Here is a 9,791-nt window from a genome sequence, read left to right as displayed (position 1 = left end):
AAGAATGCCACACACATACCACTACAGTTATTGGTTGCCACATCAAATGTACCGAACAATATTAGAATTACTGATAACCAATGAAGTAAGTGTATAGTATTATTAAAAGTAAATTTACCTGATGAATCTTTGATATAAGTCATATTCTAAAACTATTTTTAATATTTTAACTCTTTGCTTTTACAGTAGTCAGAGCCTCAGTGACTAATTACATCAAAGCTTCTAATTACTCTACAAACATAAATTCTTCCTGTGTAGTAAAGTAAATTCTACTGATATTTTGTTATATCTTACATTTATACCTAAGCTCGTACTGTTATGTAGTGTTATTTGTGAAGTTGTGTTAAAAGCCATTGCATATATACATATTATTTGTAATGATATGCTACTTCTGTGCCTACGATAAATGTATATAATTTGTATAGAAATTTGTGTGAAGTTGTTAACGAATACAAAGGAAGTCACCTGATTTCATGAATATGTTGTAGGCTATATATAGATTAGCTTTCTTCCAGTCATATTATTATAACAGAAGCAACAATGGAGAGCCACGTTGAAGAGAATCAATATTCTACAGCTGATGAAGTGATGTACGAAATGAAGGCACTACCTTCCAGTCAAGAGCCAGAGCTACAGTGTCAAGTACAACCTCAACACAGCAAGAAATACACTGAAGACAAATGGTTGCTTTGTATAATTGCAATAGTGCTAGTGGTTATATTGGTGCTGCTTATCATTTTAGTGTTTATGTGTGGCTTTTTAATATCACAACCATCTCCTGCTGAATGTAGCACTACTGCTACCGGTGCTGCAGTTGCTGGTCTGACTGCTACTGACAATCAAATGTGTCAGCTGTGTAATGAAACTCTCATTCACTTTGCTCAAGAAATTCGTAAAAGCATTGGTAATATTGTCAATGGAACAACTAACAGCACCCAATCTTTGGTCCAGGGAAGCATTGAACAATTGGCCCTTCTAGTTGATATTGCTCAAGAAATCAACAGGAATGTCAACAATGCACACTATGGTACTAATGAAATCCTTTCTCATATTACTAATGTCACTCATATTAATAATGTACTTGCTTTGGACCACACAGAAAATTTAATAAAACTAAGTAACAGTTTTCATAGCATTGATGCTGGCATTGAAAATTCCACACAAATTCTTTCTTTGATTGAAATTGCATTGAACAACAACACAAATTTGTTTAAAACATATGCTGCATGTAATAGTGATTCTCTTCCCAGCATTGTGAACACTCTTTCTAATATACAAGACACCAGTACCTCTACTGCTGGAGTGGTTGATGATATACTAATAGTAGTACAAGAACTACTGCAGTTACATAATGCTTCTTCTTCACTGCCTACATCATGCAAACAAATTAGACATGAAAAACCAAACAGTCCATCAGGAATCTACATACTGGTAACCACTAATGGGAGTAGTTTATATTATACTTACTGTAATATGGAGGAGTTGTGTGGTTCAGGAGGAGGATGGACAAGACTAGGATATCTGGATATGAGTGACTCTACAGTGAACTGTCCTTCTGGGTTTAGACTGTACCAGTCAGGAGGAGTTAGAGCTTGTGGTAGACCAGTAACAAGCAGTGGTAGCTGTGTATCAGTTCAGTTCCCATCTAATGGTATCAGTTATTCTCAGGTGTGTGGTAGAGTAACTGGATATCAATATTATACACCTGATGCAGTTAATGATGAATTCGGTTCTAATCACAATAATTTGAATGGTGATTATGTTGATGGTGTTAGTATCACTCGTGGGTCTCCTCGTCAGCATGTCTGGACACTAATGGCTGGAAATTTTGAAGATAATGTTAATTTTCTTCCTTATAATTGTCCTTGTGCTACTGGCTCTACCCAACAAGTTCAATCATTCATTGGTGATCATTATTTCTGTGAATCAGGGATTGTTGGTCAAACACGGCAACAACAATTGTATACATCTGATCCACTCTGGGATGGTCAAAGTTGTGGTTCTGCTGAATCACCTTGTTGTAATGTTACTGGTATCCCATGGTTTCACAGAGACTATGGTAACACTACCACTACTGACTATATTGAGTTGAGGGTGTGTGGAGATGAGGATACTTCTAATGAAGATGTTCCTGTTAGCTATTATGAGATTTATGTTCAGTAGAACAGTTTTACTATAAACCTTTTTCTTAGCTCTAGTTATTATAGCTTGTATCTGTTATAGAACAGTCATGTTTAGTGTAATGTTAATTGAATTGTTCACAATGTAATCGTGCATTCCTTGCTTCCTTTCCTCTATTTCCTAATGAACTCAATTGAACCAATTATCTGAGATATTTAACTCTTATTTTTTCAATGGCGCGTCCTTTGTTCTGCAACTATACAGATAAATTGGTCGGAATTTGATTATGTGGCATTTTATTTTGAAAATTTTGGAACCAAAGATACACAATAGAAAATGAAATCAATCAATCTCTGTAGTACATTTGAAGCACACCCTTCAGTAAGACAAAGTTTTTATTTGTGTGTCTGTAAGGATCAGTTTGTAAATGTATTAAACTATTGTACAACTTTTATACTTTTGTATACAGGAGGAGGAGGAGGAGGCTATATCACTTTTTAAATTCCTGTGCTGCAATTGGCATCATCATTAGTTTGCTCCAACTCTTATATAAACATTAGTTATACACACTCATTAACAAACCTGTATTGAAGAATTAGTAGTAAAATGCTTATTGGTGTACTACTGCTTATGATTGTTATTCACTACACATCCAGTTATGATGGACATACTAGTGCTTATCTACTCTTAACATTCCTAGCTTTACCTTAGTTTATATAGAGTAGCATTCTCTACATTAGTTAAGAATGCCACACACATACCACTACAGTTATTGGTTGCAGTATCAAATGTACTGAGCTATATTAGCATTACTGATAACCAATGAAGTAAGTATATAGTATTATTAAAAGTAAATTTACCTGATGAATCTTTGATATTTTAACTTTTTGCTTTTACAGTAGTCACAGACTCAGTGACTAATTACATCAAAGCTTTCTAATTACTCTACAAACATAAATTCTTCTGTAAATGCCGTGTAGTAACTAGTAAATTCTAATAATTTTTTTGTTTAATCTTGCATTTATTCCGTTTGGCACGATTGAACAACAGTTTTGCTTTAGTCGTATTGTTATAGCAGAAGCAACAATGGAACGTCTTGTTGAAGAAAGTCAATCTTCTACAGCTGATGAAGTGATGCATGAAATGAAGGCACTACCTTCCAGTCAAGAGCCAAAGCTACAGTGTCAAGTACAACCTCAACACAGCAAGAAATACACTGGAGACAAGTGGTTACTTGGTGTAGTAGCATTAGTGCTAGCCGTTGTAATGGTGCTGCTGATTGTTTTAGTATTTATGTGTGGCTTTATGATGTCACAATCATCTCTTAGTGCCACCACCCAAGCTTTGGTCCAGGAAAGTATTGAAAAATTGGCCCTTCTGGTTGATATCGCTCGAGAAATCAGCAGGAATGTCAACAATATACAGATCAATGAAATCCTTTCTCTTATCACTAATGTAACTCACATCAATAATGAACTTGCTTGGGACCACGCAAAAGCTCTTTCTCTTGTTGAAAATTTGTTGAACAACAACACAGATTTATTGAAAACTTTTGCTGCATCTAATAGTGATTCCCTTACTAACATTGTGAACACTCTCTCTAATCTACAAGACACCAGTGCCTCTACTGCTGGAGTGGTTGATGGTTTACTAATAGTTGTACAAGAACTACTGCAGATACATAATGTCTCTTTTTCACTACCTACATCTTGCAAACAAATTAGATATGAAAAACCAAGCAGTCCTTCTGGTTTGTATCTACTGACAACTGCTAATAGTCGAACTATTAATGCTTACTGTAATATGGAGGAGTTGTGTGGTTCAGGAGGAGGATGGACAAGACTAGCATATCTGGATATGAGTGACTCTACAGTGAACTGTCCTTCTGGGTTTAGACTGTACCAGTCAGGAGAAGTTAGAGCTTGTGGTAGACCAGTAACAAGCAGTGGTAGCTGTGTATCAGTTCAGTTCCCATCTAATGGTATCAGTTATTCTCAGGTGTGTGGTAGAGTAACTGGATATCAATATTCTGCACCTGATGCAGTTAGCATTCATCATGGTTCTAATCAAGACAATTTAAATAGCTATTATGTTGATGGTGTTAGTATCACTCGTGGGTCTCCTCGTCAACATATCTGGACACTAATGGCTGCCAATTATGAAATGCATAGTATTGGTACACTTAGTTGTCCTTGTGCTACTGGCTCTACACTACAAGTTCAGTCATTCATTGGTGACAATTATTTCTGTGAATCAGGGGTTGCTGGTCTATTGGAACAGCAGTTGTACACATCTGATCCACTCTGGGATGGTCAAAGTTGTGGTACTCTTGAATCACCTTGTTGTAATGTTCCTGGTATCCCATGGTTTCACAGAGACTATGGTAACACTACCACTACTGACTATATTGAGTTGAGGGTGTGTGGAGATGAGGGAACTTCTAATGAAGACACTCCTGTTAGCTATTATGAGATTTATGTTAAGTAGAACAGTTAATAGCTTTTGTGTGCGTGCTCTTTTTAGATTAGTCTTTCTTTGACGTACTAAACATGTTTTTTATGTCAGTTCTGATTTTTTGTAATTGAAATTTCCTTATTTTTATTCTCAAAAGTTTCTTTTTCGTACTGACAGACCTTTTGTGTAGGAAAGCAGTATATACTTATATCCAATATCAATTTGCATTATTTATTTGCTGCACAGGATTTAAATAGGTCAGAGAATAGATTAAATCTATGCACAAGGATAGTCTTGTACTGCAATGGGAGATGAAAGCTATCAGTCCGTCCAACCAATGAGTTTAACAAGAGAGAATGAATATGAACTGGCTCATTACAGTAAAGGAGAGATAGAGCCTCAGCCTCATATTGTATCTGATAGTAAATCATCCCATCAGTCAGTGTGGAGTATACCAGTTATTATACTAACAGTATTGATGTGTATCATACTGTTACTACTGGTTACTATTATTATCATGATTGGACTGAACTGGACTACACAAGATGCTACTGGCACTAGATCTGATACTTAGCTATTATGAGATTTATATTCAGTAGAACATTGTAGTTTGATTAGAATCGAGTAGTATCTTTACAATAATTAATTTAAGAGTAGAAAACACTGGACTTATAGCTCAGTAGCCTGCATACACTTGCATTTTGTCAAATTGAATTGTGTCTTTATAATTTTTAGTCTAAATAAATTTATATGATTTAAAAAGTTTATTCTCTAAATTTTTAATTTGCACTATGGAATACCCATCTAACTAGCTATACTGTAGTTAAAAATGATGTGTACTTTTATGAATGATAAAAGCCTACAAGTATCTTTGACACAAAAACTAAACAATTATATTCTTTATCCTTGCAAGCTTACTTTTCCTAGCACAGTAATAATACATTTTTTAAATTTTGAACTATGGTATTAGTAGAACAATTGCCATTTATTATATTTTATTTATTTCAGGTTTTGTGTTGAAGTCACTAAGGACACTGCCAGTAATATTCCTAATCACACAATATGTCTTCGATCAGTTTTCACTGTCACTAACCTTCTGCCGTACGGCTTTCATTTCTCCTTCAAGTCAAAAGAGAAACTTATACCATCAGGAAAAGAAGTGGCCATTCACAATGTAAGTACATATAGAATATTAATTTTTGGATTGTTCTCTAATAATCAGGGTTTTTGTGAATTTGTTATTGAACATGTGCAAAATAATAAAGCCAATAGTTTTTTTTGTAATAGCAATTATTCCCAAAGTGATAATGCTAAACTTATTTTTGTCAGTGTAAATTTACTGATCCTTCTGTCATTTCTTTGTACAGGTTAATTCTCTGAGGCCTGTAACCTTCTCTATCAGTAAATTAGAGTCGTTTGAATTTTCTGACAAGTGCACTGTCTCCATTACTGAAGTGGGTGTGGTCAAGTCGCTGATTGTTCGTGATAAGGCAAATTGTTCACTTAATCTTCATGTTAACACTGAGCTGATGTCTAAAGGATCATTGAAAGTACTTAATATTGATTTTTACAAATAAAATTAAATTAATATTGTAAAAAATTTCTTAAATTAAAAGCTTCCTAGAACACTGTATAGAGCTAAATGGCATTTGTATATTTTATATTTTACGAGTAAAAGTTGTAAAGAATTTTTTTATTTCATAGTTTAAATTAGAATTATTTTATTTTTATTTTATTGTAGGTGGTTATTTGGTGTCCCTATTGGTTGATCAATAGGACTAGTCTCCCGTTGGTGTTCACGTCACAGGGAGACAGCAGTGGGGGAAAGTGTGCTGGCCAGTTTGAGGAGCATGAGACAGCTACAAGCATGTCACCTCTTCTCTTCTCTTACTCTGAAGATGATCTGCTACAAAAGTATGAGAACCGTTGTATTTTATTAAAATTAAATTCTCCATTTTTTATAACTTTTGTTGTTGGTGCATGAACTGATTTTGATCAAAACTTGTACTATACAGGGTTTCCCACAGGATTTTTTGGGATAATGCTCATGCAGCTTCTTGTCAATGGATTGTCAAGTTGCTCAAAAATTGGGCCAAAGATCCTATAAGGAGAAAACCTCGCAAAGAGAGAATTCTCCATTTTTAAAGTTGCTTAAAAATTAGGCCAAATTTTGTCAAAATTGGTTGCGAAAGAATTCTCAATTTTTATAATTTTTTCTGATACGTATACACTTTTTCATGTTGTGTATCAACCTTGAGCTGATTTTTATCAAAATTTGATTTTTTGACTTTTAAAATTTGCTACAAATGCCATGTACTATATCTTCACCCTTTTTTATTTTCCTTATCTCCCTTTCACCTTTTCCTCTTTTTCTCTATTGTCTCCTTCCCTCACTCCTTCTCTTTGTTAAGGTGTCAGGTTCGTTTGGGCAGGGGACAGGATGAGGGGGTCCCCAGTTGGTCCAACGGCTTCCGCATGCTAAGAGATGAAGACGTCCTTCGCCTGTTTGTTAAAAGAGGCCAAGGAAGACCAGACAAGTATGTAATGGTGTATTTTCACTAGTTTCAATCACACAACTACAGCCATTGCAATAATACACTCTATTATTAAGCATTAAATCTATTAAACTATCAAACATTAATAGTCTTTAATTAATTATTTTCATTTTAGAGAGTATCAGATCGGTATGGAGGTAAAGAAAGGCACTGGGGTCTACAAGCCGACCAAAGTGGTGACGTTTGTTGCCAGGTTTCAACTAGAGAACAGGACAACATTCAACTTGAAGTACCTCCAGAGACACCTCGTGTTTGCTAAGGATGAATCATCATCAGACTCTGTGCCGGTAATAGCTCCAGGAGCTGTGATGGCCTTTCACTGGCCTAGAGCTGACTTAGATCAGCTATTGTGTATCAGGTAATGTATTTCTTTATTGTGTGACTGTTTGTATGGTGCTTTTCCTTTTTAGCATTTTTTTGTTTATTTATTTCATTCGTTGTTTGTTATTATTTTCACTTGTATTGTGTTATGATATTTTCATTTATTTATCTTATTCATTGTGTATTATTGATTTTACTTGGCGTAGAGTTGTGGAGCTTTCAGATTGTCATTGGTCTGGAGGTTTCCCATTAGAACAAGATAAATCATTTCACATCAACATGAGGTATTAACATACACATACACACACACACATACACACATTAGTTAATCAGAAGTTCCAACTCAAACTGTCTTTATGCCACTGATACATGTATGTACAGCACGTATAACAAGATATGTATTGAAATAGAATTGAGGAGTGTTTTATAGTTTACAAAAAAATATTTTAATAAAAGACTATGCATTATTAAAGTCTATTATATATAGTCCAGTTTCTTGATATTTACTTTTATTGTATTAATGGCTCTTTCTCTCCTCTCTCCTCCCCAGGTGTTCCTATGGTAGGTCAGTGTTCATTAGGTGTGAGGTGATACTAAGAGGAGCCACCTATCATGTCATATTCTCTGATGCTTCAGACTATCCTCCTCCTTTTAAACTAGAGAACCTTTCTCAAGTATAATTTATTAATATGCACATGTACTTGTGTTACATTAAATGTCAAAAATTGTAGTTGTACTTTTAATTTTATTTACATGTATTTCTTGATCTTATTGTGTTATTTATGTCATTATGTTATTTCTGTATATTTCTCATTATATAGATAGCAGTTATATGCTACCAGCAGTCAGTCACATCTCAGCAGCAGTACACAGTATTAAATCCAGGACAATCAGGTATCATTAATTATTTATTTATTTTAAAATTATTTCTATTTATTCTATTTATTATTTTTATTTTTTAGTGCCCTATGCTTGGGACGAAGTAACTTTGCCCGAAAAACTTTGTCTCCACATTAAAGATGTTTCGGAGCCACGCCCATTTGACCTGAGCAGCTTTGGACCTCAAGGGAAGGTTTATTATGAGAGCTACTTCTACATCGTTGCCATGGATACCAAAACCGACCAATCGCATTTACCGGAGAGCCACAGGCTTGAGGGAGAGCTGGTCCTTGATGTACCTCAAGGAAGAGCCGTACTCTTAACTAGGAAAGTATGGAAATCAAACTTTTATATTTTTATAACATGGAGGAGGATGCTTTGTGCATACAGTTATTAATGTATATTAAATGTGTATTAAATCTTGGGCTGCTATTTTTAGTGATAATGTACCTAATTTAGCTTTTTTGATTATTGAATGTTATTTATCATGTAAATGTAAAATATTTTGATATTTTTATTGCCATTAATTTTTGCTTGCATCACTTAGTTTAGCATTTAAGGCAAGTTGTATTGTAATTTAATTTTAATATGTATTAATGTTTATTATTATTTATGTAATATTTATTATTCACAAAATGGTGTTTTTATTTCTATTTTTTTGATTATTTTCTTCCTAGGGTCTTGAAAGGAGGACTCAGCTATGGAGGATGACTGCCAGAGGCCAGTTGGTACACATTTCATCTTCATCCTCAAAATCGGCTAATTTTGTACTGGATCTAGCCGGGTCTGTGCCTCCTAATTATCGCCATAGCAACAGGCCACTCCCCCTCGTCATATCAAGGGCTAATGAGAGACGGTCATCAACACAATCATGGGAATTTAAAGTAAGAAATTACTAATATATCTTTAATTTTTCACTATTTTTGTATAGTGCAAAATTTTCAAGGGCTGCAAATTTTACAAAATTGCCTTAAAATTTATTTTGCAAATTAGTGCGATCTGCCATTTTGTACTGTAATAATTTGATTTTTACACAAGTGATTTTTGCAAATCTTAAAAAATGGGACATCTGCAAAATTTACAACCCTCATAAATTTTGCGCTAGACGGTATTGAAATGATTTTTAGTGAATGATGAAAATTAATTTTATTTTTTAAATTAGAACGGGAGATTGGTCCTCTCCTCCTACCCTCACTTGTGTGTCCAGGTTCGTCATGGTTACGAGGGTAAGGTGGACGGTATGGATGCTGTGGTTGGTTGTGTCGGCAGTGGAGACAAGGAGGAGCTCAGGAGACTCAAGAAATCCCCCGGGAGTGGAGTACTCTCTGTATCTCTGGTACCTGATGGACCCACTCGTGTCCTTAGAATCACTGATGAGAGCAAAAAAGTATTTATTATTAATATTATACATGTACATTCACCCACAACTCATGTACATGTATAAAAAAACCCACAAATCAT

The 9,791-nt window shown here is 34.7% G+C and overlaps 2 protein-coding genes across 2 annotated transcripts in view; both read left to right on the top strand.

Moving 5' to 3' along the window:
- The first annotated feature begins 540 nt into the window (after positions 1 to 540).
- Positions 541 to 7,743, top strand: LOC105314599 (vacuolar protein sorting-associated protein 13D-like). The gene is made up of 9 exons (XM_020003094.1): positions 541 to 1,077; positions 3,172 to 3,384; positions 4,868 to 5,013; positions 5,584 to 5,749; positions 5,943 to 6,125; positions 6,317 to 6,489; positions 6,987 to 7,112; positions 7,246 to 7,488; positions 7,658 to 7,743. Exons 1-9 carry the CDS (start codon positions 541 to 543, stop codon positions 7,740 to 7,742), a joined length of 1,872 nt encoding a protein of 623 aa, XP_019858653.1. The 3' UTR covers position 7,743.
- Positions 7,744 to 8,217: 474 nt separating this feature from the next.
- The window catches only part of LOC109586867 (vacuolar protein sorting-associated protein 13D-like), a 4,339-nt gene continuing 2,765 nt past the window's right edge, over positions 8,218 to 9,791 (top strand). The window contains exons 1-4 of the mRNA XM_020003096.1: positions 8,218 to 8,345; positions 8,414 to 8,661; positions 9,008 to 9,214; positions 9,493 to 9,717. Coding sequence (XP_019858655.1) covers positions 8,557 to 8,661; positions 9,008 to 9,214; positions 9,493 to 9,717 — 537 coding nt within the window. The 5' untranslated portion in view covers positions 8,218 to 8,345; positions 8,414 to 8,556. The remainder of the gene's footprint in view (positions 8,346 to 8,413; positions 8,662 to 9,007; positions 9,215 to 9,492; positions 9,718 to 9,791) is intronic.

The sequence above is a fragment of the Amphimedon queenslandica genome, unplaced genomic scaffold, assembly GCF_000090795.2.
Source record: "Amphimedon queenslandica unplaced genomic scaffold, v1.1 AMPQUscaffold_12759, whole genome shotgun sequence".
NCBI classification, from domain to species: Eukaryota; Metazoa; Porifera; class Demospongiae; order Haplosclerida; family Niphatidae; genus Amphimedon; species Amphimedon queenslandica.
The sequence above is the reverse complement of the archived record's forward strand: the minus strand, read 5'-3'. Positions and strand labels throughout refer to the sequence as shown.

Excerpts from the sequence above, each read along its gene's own strand:
- LOC105314599 (XM_020003094.1), top strand. The coding sequence starts at position 541 with ATGGAGAGCCACGTTGAAGAGAATCAATATTCTACAGCTGATGAAGTG. Across the intron at positions 6,126-6,316 it reads TGTCTAAAGGATCATTGAAA|GTGGTTATTTGGTGTCCCTA; the intron begins GTACTTAATATT and ends ATTTTATTGTAG. Across the intron at positions 6,490-6,986 it reads GAAGATGATCTGCTACAAAA|GTGTCAGGTTCGTTTGGGCA; the intron begins GTATGAGAACCG and ends CTCTTTGTTAAG.